This window comes from Mus musculus, chromosome 9 (genome assembly GCF_000001635.26).
Source record: "Mus musculus strain C57BL/6J chromosome 9, GRCm38.p6 C57BL/6J".
Classification (NCBI taxonomy): domain Eukaryota; kingdom Metazoa; phylum Chordata; class Mammalia; order Rodentia; family Muridae; genus Mus; species Mus musculus.
In genome coordinates this window covers 119,147,509-119,169,452 of record NC_000075.6, presented here as the reverse complement: position 1 = coordinate 119,169,452, position 21,944 = coordinate 119,147,509, and the positions used below count along the sequence as shown (strand labels likewise).

Below are 21,944 nucleotides of genomic sequence, written 5' to 3'. Positions count from 1 at the left end.
TATCCAGGTCAAGGTTTTCTGTGTCACGACAACCCACAGGTTGTAGCCTAAACAGGTATGGGGTGGTAGTCAGGTAGGCAACCGAGGTTTTTCAGGAGCTTTGGCTAAATTCTCAGGGACAGCAGCTAACTCTCTGGATGGAGTGGGTGTGGGATGGGCGATATCTCTAAGGTCCAGAGACTGAACAAGGGTACCACCCCCATTTTCTAACATGGCCATCAGCTCAAGCCCAAACAAAGGACAGAATGCATGAGGGTTCGGATGGAATGTGAAAAATGAATGGGAACTTCTCTCATTGCCTAGGGCTGTCCTCAGTCTTCCCCTTGATGAGCACAGCTTTGAAGATTATACATCTCAGGCCTTCCTAACCAAGGAGAGATGCTCTCCTTGACGGCTCCAATACAGTTGACTTTTGGCTTCCACCACCACCACAAGGGAGAGCCCCTGTGATGCTTAGTGTTAACTATCAACCTGACACCATAGAGAATGGGTCTCTGGGCATGCCAGCAGGGATTATATTCATCAGGCTAGTTAGGTTGGGAAGACGTGTCTGCGGTGTATGGTACCATTGCTTGAGGTGAGGCCTGAGCTGCATGCAAAGAGGAACTCATTAGCCGAGCAGTGACCAGTGACTCATCCCTTTCTGCTTCCTGACCGTAGATTCCATGGAAGCTCTCCACCATGATCAACCATAACCTCAAACTAGGAGGTGAAGTCAACACTGTCTCCCTTAAGTTGCTTTTGTTATGGTCCTTTGTCACAGTGAATGGAAAGTAACTGTCCAACTTTGTCAACTTGACACTGCCTAGGGTTAGCTGAGAGGAAAACCTCCATTAAGGAATTGTTTACATCAGATTGGCCCGAGGGCATGTCTGTCAAGCTTGTCTTGATTACAAATTGATGCAGGAGGGCCCAGTCCACTATGGGCAGTATCATCCCTAGGTATCATCCCTGTAAAGAAAAGCTTGAGAGACAGGAGAGATGGCTCAGCTTTTAAGAGCACTGGCTGCTCTTCCAAAGGTCCTGAGTTCAATTCCCAGCAACCACATGGTGGCTCACGAACATCTGTAATGGGATCCGATGTCCCCTTCTGGTATGTCTGAAGACAGCAAGAGTGTACTCATATACATGAAATAAATAAATCTGTTTTTAGAAAAAGCTTGAGCCATGAGTGAGCCAGGAAAGTGTTCCTGCCCCCAGGTTCCTGCCTGGAGTTCCTGTCCTGGCTTCCCTCAACGATGGATTATAACCTAGAGGTATAAGTCAAATAAAGCCTTTCGTTCCCAAGTTGCTTTTGGTTGAAAATTTTAATCAAAGCAACAGAAAGGAAGCTAGAGAAATAACTGGTATAACACCCACCCTGCGGTCTTCAGAACCTACTGTTTCCCAGGTCGAGTCTGCCATTGTCAGCTAACGTGGCTCTTCCAAGTAGGGCTAGTCTTCAGTGGGTAAACTGGCAAGTCCTCAGAGTCAGGCCCTGACACTGCTTCCCCTCTCCCTCTCCCACTGTGGGGTGTTCTCCAAGTCAAAGCCCACTTCCTGGTCTAGACTCCTGGTTAAAAGTCATGAACTTATAAAGAGTAGTTTTTGTCTAACTCTGGGAGCATCTACGAAGAAAGAGGAGCCTTCCGTTAGTGTACTCAGTTTGCATTGTCAGCAAATTCCACCTCCCACAAACCTGATGGTTTTGTGATAGAATAAACAGTACTGAACATGTTTATGGGGCTGGCTCCTTGTGTCCAAGGACTCAAGTAATAATACATCTAGCAACAGGCCCACAAACATCTGTGGATGCCAGAACTCTCATTTGCCTTTTTGGATGGCTACTGAGTCTGGACATTTCTCACTTCCATAGGCACCTTTTAGGGCCTAGTGTATTTCAACTACTTCCGAGTTGTTAGCCTAAAAGTTACCCCCACCCCTATCCTAGATGGTCGCCATCCCATCTCCACTCCTCACACAAGATGCTGCTAACAACTCATCAAAGAGTGTGAGGTCATGTAGGAATACTACATTACTAGACATACAGAGCACTAAGTCCCCAGAGCATGGCAGCCCCATTAAAGGAGTCCTGAGCCATCTCAGAAGAAGCAAATGCAGAACCTAGTCAGAAGTCACCAAACAATGGGGCTTTCTAGGGAAAATGAACCTTGCAAACAAAGATTTCCGTGAAAGTGAAGACAAAGGAAGTGAGAAACGGAGTTGAACCTCCATGAGGCAATGACAACCCCACCACCACCACCACCACCAAAGGGAGGGACAATAGAACGTAGTATTACAGGACTAAGGGGAAACAGGAATATAATTAAGCAGGGAGAGAGATGGACAAGGAAGTAAGGAGGGATATGGGCAGGGACAGCAAACCTGAAAAACCATATGAGTCCCATGACTGAAGAAGTGAAGGAAAATGAGATTTTGTAACTTGTGATTCACGTAAAAGAGTTGTCCATGAGCCCAGATGCCAGGGCAGGGCTCTTGACTGTAAAGATGAAAAAGAATGCAAGGATGCAGGCAAGGCTATCTTGTCTGAGTCGACACCATCTGGCCGGAACCTCCCCTCTGTCTATTGCCCCTTGGCGCTGGGTAAAGTCATACATCAACTGGTTGCTATGTGAACAAGATAAGCCCCTCACCCCCATAAAAACCCCTAGCTTTTGAGCCTCAAGGCCGACATCCGTTATCTCCTGTGTGAGATGCATGTTGGTCCGGAGCTCCATCATTAAACGACCTCATGTAATTACAGCAAGATGGGTCCTCGTGTTTCTTTGGGTGCTCTCTCACTCCTGAGACTAGAGTGGGGGTCCCCGAAAGGGGGTCTTACAGAAGCTTCCTAAAACAGATACCTACGTAAAAGTAGACATTTTACATCACCAAATAAACCCTCCAGTGCCAGGAACTGGCTACCTCTTGTGAGTTGTTGGCCAAAGAAGTACCATGAAACCCCCCAAATATCACAGGCTAGTGACAAAGCAATGCCTTGCTCTTCATAACCTGATGGATTAGAAGATCCTATTGCTGAAGACAAGACTTGCTTAGTCATTGAACATAGACTGGCAGGTGCCATTAAGTCTTCCAGTGACTCTCACAGTTCAGGATACACACCCAAACAGCCAGCTCTGGTTGTCTGTTTCCCCCATAGGCAGGACAGAGATGTCCCTTTAACTCAAGAACAGAGCTGACATCAAAGAGAGACCTGGATAGAATAGACAAGGAAGTGGGGTGGCTCGCAGGCTAAGTGGCCAGGATAGAGGATAGTTAACAGCGCTTTCTGGTTTGAGAGTCCTCTGACACTATCACCACATGGAAAGCCCCATAGCTATGACCTCACGGTCCTTCCAACTAGCCACAGATCTGAGTCACCTGACCCTTTATAGGTGAGCACACCAACATCCTAAGAAGTGAGAAAGCTGTAGGGTCCCAGTTTGGACCTCAAATTGGCAGTCTGGTCCCAGAGACTCAAAGAGGAGCCCCCATATGTAAGCTGAAATCTCAAAGGTGAAGGATGAGCAAGTTGGGGTGTTTGCATCCTTGAGGAACAAGAATTAGAGTCTATGTCAACAGTCTATAGCCTTTGAGTGATCCATAGAATCCCGGCCCTTCGGATACCTCAAGTCACCACACCTGCTGTCCTCAAGTAAAACAGACACACAATAGGCAGCCACGGGCAGACTGGCGGTGGCTCTTGGCTATCCCAGTCCCTGTATGTGGACTTTGGCTGCCTTCTGAACTGGGACATAGGCGATTCCACCGCAGAGCAGTCAAAGTCTGGCTGTAGGCCAACAGTACCTCCTGACAAGGAACAGAAAAGGTTTAAGAGGCAAGAGGCACCCATCAACACCTGATCTGCTAGGCCCAGAACCTTCCAGTGTCTTCCTCAGCTGCCCTCCAGCTCCAGATATCCCTGACTTGGGACCTAGCCCTTTTAAGGCACTGTCAAGTTCAGAGCTAGGGATATGTCCAGGCTTTCTTAAGAACCTTAGAACCTCTGTGACTGGACGTCTCAAGGTGGCTGCCATGTGCAGTGGGGCCAGCATGGGTGGAGAAGCAGAAAGTAGGCAGACAAGCTGGAAGAGGGAAAGCGAGGTGAGAAGCACGGAGAAGAACTAGAAAGTGAGTCTGGGAAAGAGCAGAGGAGACCTTGGGCCCCTGGCTAAGTCTGACTCTCTCCCAGTTCCCAAAGCTTGTACTTCCTGCCTGTTCTAACAGAGTTGCTACTGTTCCTGACCCATGCGGCAGAAAGACCAGCTCTTCAGTCTATGTGTGGAGGTAGAAGACCTACTGCGTCGTCTTCATCTTGGCAGAGCCAGGATGAGCAGGTTTTCCTGGCTCCCTTCTTCATGTGTTGCCCTGTCCCCCAGAGGTCTAGAAATGCAACGATTGCATAACAAGCCAAGGGAGAAGCCCAGCTCAGTGTGGTTGTTTACGTGTTACATGAGTCAGAGTCCACACTGTCACCAGGAAAGCAATAGGTTCACCTCAGTCGAAAAGTCAGGCCACAAAGAACCTTTGTGCTAGTCCCAAAGCCCCCGGTTGTGGGCCTGGAAACACATCCTCCTCTAAGTAGGGGAAAGGCTGAGGCACAGGAGCAGTGGACGGAGCACTGTACTAAGGTCACAATGGACAGATACCCCGCCAGCCAGAAGCATAGACGGGGTCAGAAATGGGGCTATCTGCACAAAGATGGCCCTGGTCCAAGGCTGGGTTCTATCACTCGGGGACAGGAAAGCCCTTTATTTAATCCCCCATCTTACAGCTGTAATGGCCCAGGACACATTCTAGATGTCCCCTTAGTTCAAGTCGAGGCAGGCTCAAAGACTGTGGAGGCCCAACATGGGAGCGGCCACACAGCGGCTTTGCTGTATCTTCTCCATCTCTCTTGCCCAGACGCCCTGTCCATGTAAACCCGCTTAGACTGACAAGTAGCCTGTTCTTCCATGTGACAGGGGAGACTCCAGGTAATTAAAGAACAGGAAGCTGGGTAGGTAGGGAGGGTCTGAAAGGAGCCGGGGGAGGGAATGAATATGATCAAAGTATATTGTGTGAAAAAATTAAATGAAAACTTCAAGGGGATAAAACACTAAGTAAAAAATTCCAAGGGGTTTTCAGGGATAAAATAAAGGTATTACTGGTTTTAACTGATCCTAGCAGAATGGCTTTCTTAATGGGCCCTAGGGCCCTAGAAGATTCTGGGGCTTTAGACTGGGTGAAAAAACTATGAAAAGTCTGTTTAAAGAACATTCTGAGCCGGGCGTGGTGGCGCACACCTTTAATCCCAGCACTCGGGAGGCAGAGGCAGGCGGATTTCTGAGTGTGAGGTTGCACTCTTCTGTATGAATGTCTCTCTTTTTTTTTTTTTTTTTTTTTTGAGGTGTAAGTGAATTTTTATTGGGAAGGAAGTTGTCAACTTAAACAGCAGCAAATGAAGAATGCATAAGGAAACTCCCTGTTGTCACAGACAGATGTAACCTCCAGAATATGTGACACAGGAGACATTTCGATCTGTGACCCCAAGCCCAGATGCATTAAGCGCTTTCTCATTCAATCTAACACTTCTGGATTCCTACTAAAAAGGAATTTGTAATAAGTGCATGGAAAAGTTGCTTCTGAAAGGAAACCCCCAAGAAGGTTCAGAAAAGGAATGTAGAAATCAAGACGTTATTATTACAATTACTTTAAATTGTAATGCACTACATTTTCCATATCTTCGCAGTAATACAAAACACAGTCACTTGTAGAACCGGTTCAGATTACTTAAATACCAAGTGTGCTGTCACTCCTCTACACAAGTGTCTGGAAGTTACTCGTGTTTACATGAAATGAAGCTATTGATACTTTTCTACAGCAGTAACTGCACACCAGGAAGGCGGAGATAACACAAACCAAGGGATGGAGTTTTCCCAAAGCTGCAGTGTGAAAAGACTATATAAACAGTTGATCCCATACACACGAATGGGCTTCCTTGCTAGAGGAAATCCAAGTGGAATAAGGAATGGAGATGTAAAAAGGTTTTCTTGAGGGGAAGGAGGTTGGTGCCCTGGATGCCTTTAGTTTTCGGCCCCCTCTGCTGCATCACATTCTTCTCCCTGCACTGTCTGATGTCCATAATGTTAAGTTGTCTCTAAGCAACTGCATGATGAGGGTGCTGTCTTTGTAGGAGTCTTCGTTCAGTGTATCAAGCTCTGTGATGGCCTCATCAAAAGCCGTTTTAGCCAGTGTGCAGGCAAGCTCTGGATTATTAAGGATCTCATAGTAAAATACAGAAAAGTTAAGAGCCAGCCCCAGGCGGATCAGATGCGTAGGCTGCATCTCCTTCTTGCTTATATCAAATGCCTCTTGGTAGGCTCCTTGGGAATTTTCTATTGTTTGTTTTCGATCATCGCCACAAGCTACTTCAGCAAGATACCGGAAATAATCTCCCTTCATGTTCAGATAGAAGACCTTACTCTCTGGATTAGTTGCATTGGCTATCAAATACTTATCCAACAATTCCAGGACCATGGTGCAGATGGACCTCAGCTCCGATTCCACTTTCCCCCATTAGTCCTTGATCAGCTGCAACGTCTTGTCAGAGGTGTCGGTCTTCTGCTCAATGCTCGAGATGACCCTCCAGGCGGACCTGCGGCCCCCTACCACGTTTTTGTAGGCCACCGACAGCAGGTTGTGCTCCTCGTTGGACAGCTCGGCGCCCTGCTCTGTCACAGCTTTCATGCAGGTGGCCATGTCGGCCAGCTTGGCCTTCTAGATCAGCTCGGTCTCCATGGCGAGCGAGGGCAAGCGCCGAGCCGGATCCGGAGTCCTCCTTCTAGTCTCCGCGGCCGCGACGCGAGTCGAATGTCTCTTATCACACAAAAATATCTGAAAAGAAGAACAGGAAAAGAAGAAAAGAAAAGAAAAAATAAAGCACCAAGGATTTTCCCCTTAAAAAAATTTTAAAAATGCCCAATAACATAAAAGTGTATAAGAAATTAAATGAATACAAATAAAAATTTTTAAAGAATTTAATGAATACACTTGAAAGAGCTGAGAGAATGTGGCCTGTAGGCAGGGGAATGTGATTTTTAAAGTGTATGGGCTCAGCCAATAGTGTGGATGCCCCAATGGTATGAGGGCCAAAGTTTGATTTTCAGTACTCTTGCAGCAACCAGGCATGGAGGGATGGAGCCATGGAGGGAGGCATGAGGTCCTGGAGCCATGGAGGGAGGCATGAGGTCATGGAGTCGTGGAGGGAGGCATGAGGTCATGGAGCCATGAGGTCATGGAGCCATGCAGCCATGGAACCATGGAGGCCTGGAGGCTTGGAGGGAGGCTCATACCTAAAGCCCTAGCAGCAGGAATGCAGAGGCAGGAGGATCTCTATTGTTTGCTGGTCACCCAGCCTAGCCAAGTCAGTAAACTCCAGGCTCAGTAAGAGACTGTCTCAGAGGGTGGGAGATCGAGGAAGACACTCATGTGGACCTCTGCCCTCAACTCGCACACATATACATGATCACCCGTGTAAACCTGAACCTCATATGCATGCATGCTTGTGCACGTGTACACACATACACACACACACACACACACACACACACACACACACACACACACACACACGCAAAGCATGCTCTTCTCCTAAGATTCTCCAATGTCAGACCATCTGGTGCTAGACCTGAGGGAGTCACCCTTCTAGATGACATTCTGTCTTACAAAACTTCTGTATCCCAAGGTTAGGGGAACAAGAATGGGGAGGGAATTAGATCAAAAGTCAAGATTCTTGGGGGGCTGGAGAGATGGTTCAGTGGTTAAGAGCACTGACTGCTCTTCTAGATGGACCCAAGTTCAAATCCCAGAACCCACATGGTGGCTCACAATCATCTATAATGGGATGTGATGACCAGCGACATTAAAAACAAAAGTCAAGATTCTGGATTCAGGTCCCATCTCCACTGCAAAGTTCCTGGGCCTCGTTTTCTCCCTTTATAAATCAAGAGCTAGACTACATAAGAAATTTTGTTTGTTTGAATATAAATTTTAGTTGGACACAGTGCTCAACACCATTTAAATTTTTGAACTTTTAAAATGTATTGTCTTGAGACAGGGTATCATAGACTTCGCTCAAGTCGCCATGTCCTGAGGGTAACCTTGGGGGTTCTACCACGCCTCCCTGTTCCACCTCCTGATGCCTGTGGGTCCAAACCTGCATGGACACACCTTGTTTACATTCTCATGAAGAGCTGGGGATTAAACCATGGCTTGTGCGAGCTGGCAAGCACTTACCAGCTAAACTGCATCTCCATCCCCTAGAAGGAGTGTGACAATCCCTCTGCCAGGGAGCACAGCAGGGTCACCCTTGACCAATAAGCACAAGCAGGAGGTAAGAGAGCACCTTACTTTCTGCAGCACCAGGGATGGCTTCCAAAACAAGAATAAGCGTGAACTTGGGAAGCCATGGGGTCTTACTGGGGAACAGGTGCGTGCTCGCACAGAAAAGATGCCATTGCCTGCAGAGAGCTGCACATGCCTGATCCTGCCTGTTTTCAGATCCTGCCTCTTCATAGGTCACATGCCCTAAAATATCAGATGGCAAAGCTTCCTGGGCATGGGCCAGAGAGGCTAGCATTCTGAGGTAACTTATTAAGAGCAAAGTTGACTGTAGGACAGTATGGTAATGATTCACCATGACTCTTGTATTTGATTTTCTCTCTCTCTCTCTCTCTCTCTCTCTCTCTCTCTCTCTCTCTCTCTCTCTCTCTCTCTGTGTGTGTGTGTGTGTGTGTGTGTGTGTGTGTGTGTGTGTGTGTGTGTGTGTGTAACTCCTTGTTAGGAACAAAAAGCTCATAGCCATTTAAGGGGACAACAGTTCTTCCCTTTCATGCTCAGATATTGGTGCCTAAAAATGCCTAGTGGGCAACACCTGTCCTCTGCCCTGTTGTGGCACCTGTCACATTATGGTGCTGGACAACTCAACTCTCCACCAAGAATGCTGTTCCTAGAGTGTTCTAGCAGCAATAGAAATTTAGAACACCCCCACTTGAGATTCTTGCTTTCCATTAAACCTTGATTGATGGATGGGGGATAGACAGCATCTAATGTAGCCTAGGCTGGCTTTAAACTTGAAAAGTAGCCAAGAGGGCCTTAAATTCCTAATCCTTCTGCCTTCATCTCCCAAGTACTGGGGGTAGGGACCATCATGCCTGGGTTTTTCATCAAACTTAACAGAGAGTCTCAGTGAGACCCTGACTGGATCAGTCAGTGGTTGGCCTGTGGACGTGTTCATGGGGGACTGTCTTGTGTTGATCAGTATGGGAAGATCTATGTAGCTCATTATAGGCAGGGCCATTCCCTAGGCAGGGGAGCTAGTACTTTATCAAGTAGAGAGAATGTTAAGCACAACTAAGCACTGGCAAATTTGTCTCTGTCTATTTTTGGCTGTGGGTGTGATGTGACCAACTGTTTTATGTCCCTGCTACCTTGACCTGTCTGTGAGGGTGGACTATCACCTAGATTGTGAGTGACAGTGAACAAATCCTTTCTCCACACATTTGCTTTATCAGGATAAAGGACACTAAGACAGCTCCTGAGAAACAGCACCCAAGGTTCATCTGTGGCTATCACGTGAATTCACACATGCACACCAGACACACATGCACACCCACACAAGCACAAACATGCACACCTGACACACATGTGCACCCACACAACACACACGTGCACAAAGAAAAGCGACATGCTGCAAGCATACAAAAGAAACTGAAAATGGGGAAGATGAGCATGGAGAGAAACAGAGAAGAAAGGAGGAAGGAGATGAAGGAGATCTTGAGAATCACATAATAAAATGACGAGGAGCCGCTCAGTGCTGGGACAGAAAAGGTGAAATGCCCACCAGACAGCACAGAGGGCAAATCCAGAAAGCTCAATGACTCCTGTGCAAAATCATTTTTCACAAATAAAAGGAGCTGAATTAAAAAAAAAATTAAACACCCTTTTGTGCTTCAAAGACCACCACTAAGAAAGAGAAAAACTGTGTAAAGGCACCTGGTACACATTCCTGACAACCTGAAATCCATTCCTTGACTTCACACATACACACACAAAATAAAATTGAAAGATGAAAAGTTGGGTCTAGAAATGTAGCTTAGTTGTTTGGATGCTTGCATGGGTTCTCACCCCAACCCCCAGCCTTGAATAAACAAAGTGTGGAGTTACAAACCTTGCAACCCAGCACTCAGAAGGTTCAAGGGGGTGGGGGTGGGGGTGGGGCGGAGCTCAAGATCATTCTCAAGTGCATATGCAGGTCAAGGCTGGCCCAAGATGCTCGAGACACTGTCTCAAAAACAAAACAAAACAAAACAAAAAACAAGCAAAGGATTCAGTCTTTGGGATGAGCAAAATAGTTGAGTCTTCATCCTAAAATGGCCAGCCACAAAACAACCTCTCCATGTGAGGGAAAACGAGTCCCCTGGCAGCAGCTGGGAGGATGTGGGGTGTGGAGCTCAGGGTCTTCCTACAATTGAGGTAGGCCTTGGAGCTTGCAGTTGTAACGTCTGTCACCCCTCTGTTAGTCCTCCTTGCCTTCTGGCTAGAGAAGCTCTGTGGTCCTCTAGTCTGCAATTCTTTGCGCCTGTGCCTTGGTACAGACCTCCACACTTCCATTTGGGGACTTGGGCCAGTGATGTGGAACTTAGAAATGTTCTTTGAGATCCACCATCCTGGTTGTAGAGAAGGTGAGCCTGTCCTTCTGATGTTGTATGAACTTCTCTGGCCTTGCTCAATGCAGAAGAATTCAACATTTTGACATTACAACAGGCACACTCAGCATCCGTGTAAGCAACTTACAAACAAACAAACAAAAATAAAACACAAAATCTCATTTCTCTTCGGGCCTTAGATAAGCTATGTTTTTGTCTTGGGTGGCTGTCCTTGGCCTAGCCCCATGCAGACAGTGGGCTGTGGGTTCTACATGCGTCCTAGGAACTGATGGCATCACAGGCTTCCCCCCGGGCTTCTAAGAGGTCCACAAAGGCGAGCACTGGAAGACAGTGGGGAGGGGACAAGGAAGGAGGCCTGGTGCAGCGTGCTCTCTGGGGTGTCTAAAGAGCACACGACCCTGCACTTAGGAAGTCTGTGCCCTTGGACATGGTGACAGGAAGGCTAGATCAGCCTCTGGGTGTCTAAGACTCCAGTGCTCCTGCCCTGGAAAGCACGGGCAGGTGAGTGTGCATATTATGTGTAGGGCAGAGGTTGATATTGGATGCCATTCTAAACCCCTTCCTACTCTGCTTTCTGAGATGGGGTTTCTGTCTGAACACAGTGATTTGCCTGGGGTAGGTAGCCACTTTGCCCCAAGGATCCTCTGCCTTTCCCACCTGAGCACTAAGGTCATGGGACCCTTGTCAAGCCTGCCCAGCCTTGTGCACTGGGGATCTGACCTCTGGCCTCCCACTTGCAGGGCAAGCCCGTTACCTTCTGAGCCCTCTCCCAGCCTCCTCTCCTTTCATGTTTTGGGATCCCCTGGGGTCTGAGAAAACACTGTGTAACTGCCATGGTTTGGGGCTGACCTGTCACTGTGACTGGGGAACCCGGTCTTACTCTTTAAGGCTGGTAACACATTCTAGATCCAGGAAGCCCCGGTCCATTCACTCAACAGGAAGCCATTGATCAGTTAATGCTTCAGGCACACTGCAAGGCCTTGGCAGACACCTTTGCTAAGGGGGCGAGGGGAGCGGGTGCTGCAGGGGTGTGCACTGATGAGGGCATCTCAAATAGGCATACAGAGGATGCTACATGGGACACTCTCAGAGACCTTTGAACTGCTTCTGTGCCTTGATAGAACGGGTTCTTCCAGCCAAGTACTCAAGCATCCAGCTTAGGGCCAGGGACCCAGGAAAGACGAGAGCTGAATAGAACAGGAATCAGAGTCAGGTCCTCTATCTCCATTTGCAGTGTAAAGCTGTTGCCACTGTCCCAGAAACCTCCTGACTTTTGTCTGATAGTGTGCCATGGCCATGTTTGGAGGAAGGTCTCCTGGTTCATGTTCAGAAATCCACAAGACTTTGAGGTCCTGCCTACAGTGTAGATTACAAAACGAGGAAAGTTCCAGTTTACACTTCTGGGAGGAGCTTCAAAAATGTGCACAAGCTTTTTTTTTTTTTTTAATTATATTTTAAAACATTTTCTTTTATTTTTGTAGCCCAGATTGGCCTTGAACTTGCGCAGTACACACTTGCACCATCACAGGTGTACATGGACAAACTTAAGAAGGAGGGGTTCTGAAGTTCATTGACTTGCTTTGAGAAGCTGGGAGGTGGTGGTGGGGGAAGACTCAGGAAGAGTCGCCCTCTGATTGGCTGCAGAATGGGTAGGCAGGACTTATTGAAAATATAAGGCTCCAATTGGCTCTGCCCTGTGCAAGCCCGCGTCCTTAATTCACTGGGGTGAGCGCCCAGAGCGCTGGCAAATCGGTGGGACCCACCTCCGCGATGCATCGGCTGCAGGTAGTGCTGGGTCACCTGGCCGGCCGGCCCGAGTCGAGCTCCGCGCTGCAAGCTGCGCCCTGCTCCGCTGGCTTCCTGCAGGCCTCGGCCTCCGACGTGGTGGTGGTGCACGGACGGCGCACTCCCATTGGCCGCGCCAGCCGTGGCTGCTTCAAGGTGAGGCCCCTCGGGCGGGCGAGGGGAGCAGAAGGCGGCCAGCGCGGATGGGATCCTGCCGTCGGGGGTCCGGTGACCGCAGAGTCCCCGGGCGGGGATTCGGGAGCTGGGCTCACCGCTGCTGCGCTTCGCCCTGCAGGACACCACCCCCGACGAGCTTCTGTCGGCCGTGTTGACCGCGGTTCTCCAGGACGTGAAGCTAAAGCCTGAGCAGCTGGGAGACATCTCCGTGGGTGAGCTCCCCTGCGGGTCCTGCACCGGCCCTCCCCCGCCCTCCTCCCGAATATCCGTCTCCCTTCTCACAGACTTGAGTTACTGAACGGGAGGGCTCTCGACCACAGAGGTCTGAATCAGGCTGCTCCCGATGGCCAGTCTCAAGAGTAGAACCTTGGGCGCCCCCTCATGGCACATCGGCAACCTGAGAGGCGCTAGAAAGCCTAGCACCACCAAGTAGAAGTTCTAAAGCCCAGATGTTCCAGGAGACCCCAGGAGGCGGGAAAACGCGCTTCTCTACCTACATGGACATCCTGTCCCGGGTTACAGGTGCAGATGGGTTCACCCCACCCTGCCTTAACCCCTAGGCTTTCCCTGAACTAGAACATAGTGTAGGACACAGTTTTGTCCGGAGGTGCCAGCCTGTTCCTCATCTCTGCAGTGGTGCAGGGCTTGGAGGAGGACACTTGGGCAGGTGAGCAGTTGCAGACCCGCTTCCCTCACCACAGCCCTGCTTCCCACAGCGTTCAGGCTTTGCACTGTGTCTCTTACCCTAGAGTCTCTCCCGTCTTTTCCTGTGATCAGAGGAGCATGCCTTGGCAAGCTCACTGGCGGCCCTCCAGCACTGTACTGCTGTTGGGTAGCTGGCTCCCCACTCCCCAGAGTTTGAGCCTCCACAGCCTCATGTGCGCCTCTCTCCAGAGGCTGTGATTCTTGGAGAGATCTGAAATGTCTCCTTTCTGCGGCATGTTTTGCCTTAGGCCTTGGGACACCACCTGGCACTGAGTGAAGGCTCTTCTATCCACAGGCAATGTGCTTCAGCCCGGGGCTGGAGCCATTATGGCACGCATCGCCCAGTTCCTGAGGTAATCTCTCTGGCTCCAGCTTGGTTGTCCACCGTGACTGGTGAAGGCCCTGGCACTGGGGATGTATCTGTGTGTGGTGGAAGAGCAGGTGGAATGAAGATATCGAGGCAACTAAAGTCCACTGACCTGACCTCTTCTCCATAACCTTTTCCCTACTTAGAGGGGGTGTGTCACTGGGCCGATGGCCAAGGCATCCAGGACTTGGGGACTGGGTTAGAGCTTCTCTGTGGCCTAACTTTTAAACAAAGACAACGTATGACATCCCCTTTAGAGTTAAATAATCTCATGGCTATACTGAGCAGCGTCTGCTTCCATTCTTAGCTGAGCACCTATGAAGTCCAGACTCCTCCAGTCGTTAGCAGCTTGGAGCTTGGGGCTGGGGGGGTACCCCACACATGCCTAGGAGCCCAGGAGGAGGAGACCTGATATTCTTGGCTTCTCCTGCTGGGGAAGCAGGGATTCATTCGCTCCTCTGTGGAGGCTGAGGACTCTTCCCTCAGTCCTTCCTGCTGTGTGGGTCAAAAGTCATAGCAAACTGGCCAGTGACAGATCAGGAATAGACAGACAAACAACAGACAAACAGAACCTCTGGGAGCTGGCAAGGGTTAGACTTAGCCTGAGGTTCGGGGTCTCCCCGTCCCTCTGCAGATTAACTGTACCCTCATCTCCAACTGGCTTCTCCAAATTGACTGAATCAGGGCTATCTGCATCTATGCCGCCTCTGCCCATTCTGCTCTCCCTGTCCTGGCTAAAACCTGCTCAAATATACTCTTGCCCCTTGCGCTTACCTTCCTCAAACCCTCAGGCTTCCTTCTCAGTGGTCCCTCTGTCATGTGATCTGTCATGTGATGTGGCCCTCACACGTGCATTTCTCTGTATTATGGTTGGGTATCTGGTGAGGCACAGTACTATCAGCTCCTCAGCCTCTTTCAGGTGGAACCTCAGGCTCGGAGGCTGTTTAGGAGAAACTTGACGAATTTGGTAAAGAGTGGTAACCAGAAATTAGGGAACCCAGGATAATCTTCACAGCCTAGGGAGCCATCCTCCTGGGGGCGCCTTCAGAACCTGGCTTGGAGCAGCAGTTCAGGGATTCTCTGGTTTTCCTGCACACCAGACTCATCCTAATTCCTGTGTGTTCATCCTCTGGGGTTCTCGGAATGTCAGTCAAGGGTTTGGGAGGCTCCTAGTGCTTAGCCACGTTGGCCAAGGCTTGTGTGCCACCTTGGAAGGTAGCTCTGATCATTTCAATGGCTGAACCCAGGAAGCTCCGGAGCAAGGGGTTGAAGGATGACCATGGGGAGTGGGGAGAAAACCAGACACACCGGACCAACTCTGTGTCTACTAGAAAGGTCAAGGTGAGGATGGATGGTGGCCCAATGTTGGGATGCTACTGCCGTGTCTTAGGCTAGCAGCAGGCTCGCTTGTCCTTGGAGGACCCCAGAAATGACTGGTTTTCCTTGCAGAGTCTTCGAGGCAAGGGTTGTCTGTGGCGCACACCAGGCTTCCGTGGTCCGTGCTGAGAACCGTAGGACAGGAGAATAAGCCTGGGGACTCTAGGCAGTAACGGTGGAGACAGCTGCAGTAGCTGCTCCCGTTCTTACAGATCTGTTCCAGTGGAGATTCCCTGTTGCCCTGATCTATACACTCACTGCTGGGGCTCTCATGGGGCCCTGAAGTCTCATGGGACCTGCTTTCTAGGTGCTCATCCAGGGCTGACCGCCATCTCCCTTCTGTTTCAGCGGCATCCCAGAGACTGTACCTTTGTCTACGGTCAACAGACAGTGTTCATCGGGACTGCAGGCAGTGGCCAACATTGCTGGTAAGTGGTGACTGCTGGGTGTACCCTGCAGTGTACCCTGACCTTGGTCCTTGACCCTCGGGACCCTAGGCAGAGAGAGAGGAGGAACACCCATGGCCACACCCCAAGCCATTTGGGGGGCTCTTGGGTCTCCTGTGAGGGAGGGGACAAGCCATGCTGCTCAGGGGCAGGCCCGCTGCGGCCAGGGGTGGTTATGAAGTGCTTTTATTGCAGGTGGCATCAGAAATGGGTCTTATGACATTGGCATGGCCTGTGGGTAAGATCGCCTTCCTGCCGGACCCTATTAACCAATGCAGCAATCAACCTAATTTTGCTCTCCTTGGCTATGATTCTCCCTGCCCACTGTGGCAGCTGGCTGGGCTGGGCTCCCACAGATGCAGCCTAGGATGCAGTTCTGGGTGGAGTGGCGTCTTCCATTCTTACAACTTTGACTGTCACACCGGATACCTGCAGCATTTGCACTTCTGCACTTCCCACGGTCCTGAGAGAAGTAGTGGGATGATTCCCTCAACTCGGGACATTGCCTCACTATGCAAACGTCCCTAAGCTGTAAATGTGTCTGCCATTCTAGTACCAAGGGAGAAATTCCAGATCACTACTGTGTTGTCAGGGACGTGGTCACATCTCTGGTGATCTGCTCACTGTCCCTTCCACTCAGAGATGCCACTTTGTCTCTGCCTCTGGCTCAAAGGGCTACAGATGTTATAATTGATAGTGTCTCCAGGAAAGAATAGAGCGTTGGGGCTCTGCTGTCGGAAGGCAGCCTAGAAGATCCGTGGAAGATGGCCTTGGTAGGCTTCAGAGCTAGCAGCTCCAGGATAGCTTTGGATAGGAAGCATTGCCGGCCTATGGTCAGGTCCTGGCTGCCTGCACCGGGTTATCCTGACCTGTGTGTCATCAGGAGGAGACCGTGGTGGGCAAGGGTCACAGCCAGCCTGCGCCTCACTGTTCCTCATGTTTGTTATAACAAGGACAGCAGATGTGGCTTAAGGGGGAAAGCTGGGGTTCTATGAGGCCCTCGGGGGATTGATCTAGTCCCAAGCAGGTTGAGGATCCTGATGTTGGAGACATAGCAGCTATACCTGGAGGATAGGTGCGTCACAGCCTGACATTCCCTAACTGTAAGATTTGCAGCTTGCCCAGAATTGAACTATAGGACCAGATGGTCTGTGTGGAGTTCAGGCTGGCGACAGCAACCAGCTTTGTTCCTTGCCAGGACTTCACATCCTCACCTTCAAAAAGAGACACCCACCTCAGCTCTGTGGGTGTTGTAGCATGGTTAAATAGTCACAGCTGACTCTGCGGGGCACGTGTCAAGGCCCACCTGAGCAACAGAGTAAATCTGGGGCTGAGGCAGTCTAGCAAGAAGACCCTATCTCAAAATGAAAAACTTGGTTTAAGGCCAAGGTATAGCTTAGCGGCTCAGTGCTCCCCGCCACATTCAAGGGTCTGCAGTTAATACCAAAGGAACTACAGCTCATGTTATGCTAAAGTTAGAAGAGAACTTAGTGGAGGCCTCTGGTACTCATGAGGCCTCATGGCCACTTCCCCATGCAATGCCTGACTCGTCTGCACTGGCCAGCCAGCCTTTCCCTCAGCCACCCTACCCACTTGTCAATCTGTACCAGCGGGCAAGACCTTTCTCACCTACAAGCTTGGTGTCCGCAGTTTCTCTTCCTCCCTCTGACTCAGGGACGCTGAGGGCTGAATCAGGCTGGTTTGATCTGTGCTGCATTGGAGGGGTGACTGGAAGGCCATCCCTGGGAACCCCCCTTACTTGGCTCAGTAAGCACCTTGCAGCAGCAGGACCCCAGAGCCCAGAGCTGGGACTGTGTCTTGGGCTGGAGGGAGAAGTGGCTCAGGCACTCTTCAATGCCTGTCACTGGCCAGGGAGCCACTGCTTTCCTGGAGGGCTCCCTGCTTACTTAGTCCCCTGCTGGCTGGCACTTGCTGCACAGCTGGCCATCCCTGGGGCTTCCTGCCAGAGCTAGAGCTCACTCCTTTTCATCAGGGTGGAGTCCATGACCCTGTCCCAGAGAGGGAACCATGGGAATATTTCTTCCCGCCTGCTGGAGAACGAGAAGGCCAGAGACTGCCTGATTCCTATGGGGTGAGTATCTACAGGAATCTCTCTCTCTCTCTCTCTCTCTCTCTCTCTCTCTCTCTCTCTCCCTCTCTCTCTCTCTCTCTCTCTCTCTCTCTCTCTCTCTCTCTGTGTGTGTGTGTGTGTGTGTGTGTGTATACACCAGGGAATTTTCTCGTCAATGCCAAGCCTTGAGCCCCACTCCTCTCCACCCCCATTCTCCATCCTCCAAGTGTCTTGCACTCAGCAGGAACTAGGTACTGGGTTGACACTACCCTCGACTTTCCTTTCTTGATGCGCTGGAGTCTCCTCTAATCCCCTGAAGATCCAAACATATCCCACGTTTCCCTCAACCTGAGGTGCCCAGTCACAAGGATGGTGGCAGATTTCCCCAAAAGCCCTATTTGGAAACCTGGAGCACTAAGAAGGTTGTGGGGAGCACTGAACATGTTTGGGGAGGACTTAGATGAGTGGCATGCAATGTGAAAAGTCTATTCCCCCTCTCCAGTTATATAGTTCTGCATCCATGTCTGTGAGCGCTCCTCAAGGCGCGTCCAAGGGCAAGGGATTCTGGGAGGCTCACCGTAGGAGAGCCTGTCTTTCTCCACATCCTGTGTGTTTCCAAGAGTAGCCTGGAAGCCACAGGAGAAACTGGGGCCAGATAGTGTCCCTAGCATCTTCCTGCCCTTCTCTTATGGGCAGAGACGACTCACCAGGGGACAATTCCTTCTGTAGGCCCCAAGTTCAGGCTGCTCTTCCCCCTTTGAGGTCTGTGGACATGGGCTTTCAGTATTTATGATGACCCAGGAGTGCCTGGGGCATGGCTGGAAGCTCTCTCTCTGACATGGACACCCAGAGGTGCAAGCACAGTCCTACAGTGTGGCCCTGGCCCTCAGGCCCACAGACCCATGGCCTCTGCTTTCCTGTGTGTGCACTAGGATAACTTCGGAGAATGTGGCTGAGCGGTTTGGCGTTTCACGGCAGAAGCAGGATGCCTTTGCGCTGGCCTCCCAGCAGAAGTGAGTGTGGTGGGATGGACGGACGGGATGGGCTGAGGGTGGGGCTGGGGATGGCCAGAGCTGAGGCTCCCACTGTGATACTAAGGCATTGACTAGCCTTGTGCCTCCAGCTGGGAGGTGGAAAGGTTCAGCAGCAGTGTGGGGCGGGTCTTCCCAGTCTGCTTTAACCGTTCACTGAGGTTGTTCTCTCTAGGGAGTGTCCTCTCCCTAGCTGGGCCTCGGCTCCCCCTCTACTCTGCTTCTTGGGACATAAGAAAAAGAACCCCGTTCTGAACAGACGTGGCGGTCACTGGTGATCCTTAAGCCTGGAGTGTGGGGCTCAGTGGTGCTAAGACATAATCCTCCTAGCCTGGGGTTGGAGTGGTGGCCTGAAGCCGCCATTTAAGACAACGAGAGCCTCGGGTCTGTGGGAAGCAGATGGGCAGGATGGCTGCTCAGGTCACGGATTGAGAGCAAAGGGAGGGATAAAATGTCAGCCAGGTAGCCTCACCTTTTAGAGTTGGCCAGTGTGTGTTCCCTGTGCTCCTGCCCATGGAAATGGCTCTACCTCCCTTGTTTGGCTCATCTGGATAGGCTTCATGTATCAACAGTGTGTGAACCATAAAATATGTCCAGGAGGTGCTTTTAAATTTAAGACAGGGAGCAGGTGAAATTGTATCTTTTGCAGTCAAGCACAAGCCTTGAAGAATCAAACATTCCTAAGGGTTCAGCTTTGTAGAAGAGACCGCTGAGCATGCTTAGCAGCCAGCGATTAGAGAGAGGGGGAACATAGTAGCACCCTGAACTCCCTGCTCTTGACTGGGATGAGCACCGCCAAACCGGGGAAATCAGAAAGAAGCTGCTACAGCTGAGTTCCGGAGAGCTTTGGGCAGGCCTTTCCCTCCCTGAGGAAGGTGGAGTCTGAGGAATCTTAGCAGTCACTGAGAGCTCCCTCAGTCCCTGGATGCACAGCCTTCCTGAGTTAGCAAAGGCCAGGGACCTGCAGGAAGAGACTACAAACAGCCCTGTTGTTCGCTGTCCATGGTGCTGGCAGGGCAGCAAGCGCCCAGAGCAGAGGATGCTTCCATGCTGAGATTGTGCCTGTGACAACCACTGTCCTGAATGACAAGGGTGACAAGAAAACCATCACTGTGTCTCAGGATGAGGGTGTCCGCCCCAGCACCACCATGCAGGGCCTGGCCAAGCTGAAGCCTGCCTTCAAGGATGGAGGCTCTACCACGGCTGGTGAGCGCGGGCCAGGAATAGGGCCGATCACGGTGGCCTGTCCTACTCTGAGACCTGGAGCTGACCGGGCCGCCTGGGAAGGTGATGGTGGGGAGCTGGCTCTCCTTGGCTTGGCCTGATGCCTCTTTGTCCCACCCTTCCTCCCTTAGGAAACTCCAGTCAGGTGAGTGATGGAGCAGCTGCCGTCCTGCTGGCTCGGAGGTCCAAGGCTGAAGAACTGGGCCTCCCCATCCTTGGGGTCCTGAGGTCCTATGCAGTGGTCGGGGTCCCTCCTGACGTCATGGGCATCGGACCTGCCTATGCCATCCCTGCAGCCTTGCAGAAAGCAGGTGAGGTGGCTCCTTCTCATCCTGTGCTTGGATCCTGCAAGACCTGTATCTGGGGCTGGGAGAGCTGGGTTTGAGCTTGTGGGTGCTGTGGATGGAGGTGAGTCAGGCTAGCACCTCACATCCAAGACCTCCCTAGCTTACTACCAGAACCCACTCACCTGACAGACACAATAGAGCTGAACTTGGGGCTGAACCTGAGGGGATTTAGAGTCCTGCCCAGAACTGTCAGCTCTGATCCAAATCTTGTCTACAGGGCTGACTGTGAATGACATAGACATCTTTGAGATCAATGAGGCCTTTGCAAGTCAGGTGAGCCTGGGTGTTATGGTGGGATTGATCGGAGCAGCTCAGAGCAGATGGCGGCTTCAGCTGCTGCTCTGGCTCCTTCCAGGCCGTCTACTGTGTGGAGAAGTTAGGAATTCCTGCAGAGAAGGTGAACCCGCTGGGGGGTGCAATAGCCCTGGGCCACCCCCTGGGCTGCACGGGAGCAAGGCAGGTTGTCACGCTACTCAATGAACTGAAGCGCCGTGGCAGACGGTAAGGCTGCTCCTTGTGGGGTGTTGTGGGGGTTATTCGAGCTGGGGTGTCTGATAGCTGGGGCTTGGGGAGGCGAGCACCCACACACAGGTGTTCTGAACTGGGAGTGGAGGGGTGAGACCTGTCTTCCAGAAGCCTTGCTTCAAAAACAGCATAACCAGGTACCTGTCACCCGGGTGTGTGTCTGTCTGGGACTCAGTTCCCACAGTCCTGCTCTGCAGGTTCTGACTCTGTCCATGAGCCCTTGTTGCTGCAGCTCTGCCTGGCGGGAGCATGGGCTGGGATTTGGCTGCGTGAGCCAACACTGGTTCCTTTCCCAGGGCTTACGGCGTGGTATCCATGTGCATCGGGACTGGGATGGGAGCTGCTGCGGTCTTTGAATACCCTGGGAACTGAGGCCTGGCTGCAGGCGGCACAACCCAGAGAGTGCCACAGTGGTGTCCAGAGAGGGACGCTACAGAAGCCGTCTGCGTGGGACACTCAGCAGTGGAGGGGTGTGTCACAGCACTTTAATTTAGAAAATGTAATTGCAGCATGGGTACACGTGGGCACTGGGGCATCCAATCCGGTTCTCTCGGTCGAACCAAAGACAGTGCATGCTATGCTTGACCACAGGACAACATTCATTTCTGTGGGACGGTGCCTTCATGAATGGTGGATGTGATGGGCACAGTAAACGTGGGTGAACTGATCTTGGTTGCAGTCATTTCATCCAGGGTCCAGCTCTTGCTTTGTTGGAATTGTGGACGGTCTTTGTAGTGACTGTCATAGCCACTCTGCTGGTGGTGGCCCTGAAAACTGTCACACAGGGCCTGGCTCACACCACACCTCAGAAGGAGATCCTTCATCCTAAGGAGGGCCTCCAGCCCCATAGCCCGTGTACCTGTTCGGCAGCCCTGCTCCTCAACCCTGAGCCAGATTGATGGCCTCAGCTGGGGCTGGGGGTAGGGCTGGGGCTGGGGCTGGGGCTGGGGCTGGGGGTAGGACTGGGGCTGGGGCTGGGGCTGGGGCTGGGGCTGGGGCTGGGCACTACAGAGCCTCAGAACTCATGGAATTTCACGTATCTTTCATCGTAAGAGCCTAGGCCCCGAAGCCTCAGGACACAGGGCTTCTCGCTCAGCACGCCTTCCACCACCAGTGTAGATTCATAGAGGATGCTGCTCCTGAGGGAGGGGTAGGTGAGCTTAGGCAGTCCCAGCCAGTACTCAGGCCCCTTGGGCAGTGC

At 51.3% G+C, this 21,944-nt stretch overlaps 2 protein-coding genes and 1 pseudogene across 11 annotated transcripts in view; 1 reads left to right on the top strand and 2 right to left on the bottom strand.

The window, feature by feature from the left end:
• Gm10608 (predicted gene 10608) lies at positions 5,366–6,801 on the bottom strand (annotated as a pseudogene).
• Acaa1b (acetyl-Coenzyme A acyltransferase 1B) lies at positions 12,360–21,410 on the top strand. 4 transcript variants are annotated; one of them, NM_146230.3, is made up of 12 exons: positions 12,360–12,629; positions 12,769–12,862; positions 13,651–13,708; positions 15,448–15,527; positions 15,741–15,783; positions 17,539–17,637; positions 18,549–18,629; positions 19,663–19,853; positions 20,003–20,182; positions 20,436–20,491; positions 20,574–20,719; positions 21,040–21,410. In NM_146230.3, the coding sequence occupies exons 1-12, from the start codon at positions 12,459–12,461 to the stop codon at positions 21,113–21,115; spliced, it is 1,275 nt and encodes a 424-aa protein (NP_666342.1). In that variant the 5' UTR covers positions 12,360–12,458; the 3' UTR covers positions 21,116–21,410. The 4 variants fall into 4 exon arrangements, with proteins under 4 accessions (NP_666342.1, XP_006512179.1, XP_006512177.1 ...); XM_006512114.2 differs by lacking the exon at positions 15,741–15,783 and having other exon boundaries at positions 12,476–12,629; XM_011242970.1 differs by lacking the exons at positions 12,360–12,629; positions 12,769–12,862 and adding an exon at positions 12,971–13,172.
• The window catches only part of Dlec1 (deleted in lung and esophageal cancer 1), a 45,803-nt gene continuing 45,065 nt past the window's right edge, over positions 21,207–21,944 (bottom strand). For all 7 annotated transcript variants that reach the window (XM_006512152.4, XM_006512155.4, XM_006512154.4 and 4 more), the window contains one exon: positions 21,207–21,882. In XM_006512152.4, the coding sequence (XP_006512215.1) occupies positions 21,759–21,882 (124 nt within the window). In that variant the 3' untranslated portion in view covers positions 21,207–21,758. The remainder of the gene's footprint in view (positions 21,883–21,944) is intronic.

Bases quoted from the DNA above. Each gene is read 5' to 3' on its own strand.
- Acaa1b (NM_146230.3), top strand. From the start codon at position 12,459: ATGCATCGGCTGCAGGTAGTGCTGGGTCACCTGGCCGGCCGGCCCGAG. The intron at 13,709-15,447 runs GTAATCTCTCTG...CTTCTGTTTCAG, and splicing joins CGCATCGCCCAGTTCCTGAG to CGGCATCCCAGAGACTGTAC. The intron at 20,183-20,435 runs GTGAGGTGGCTC...TCTTGTCTACAG, and splicing joins TGCAGCCTTGCAGAAAGCAG to GGCTGACTGTGAATGACATA.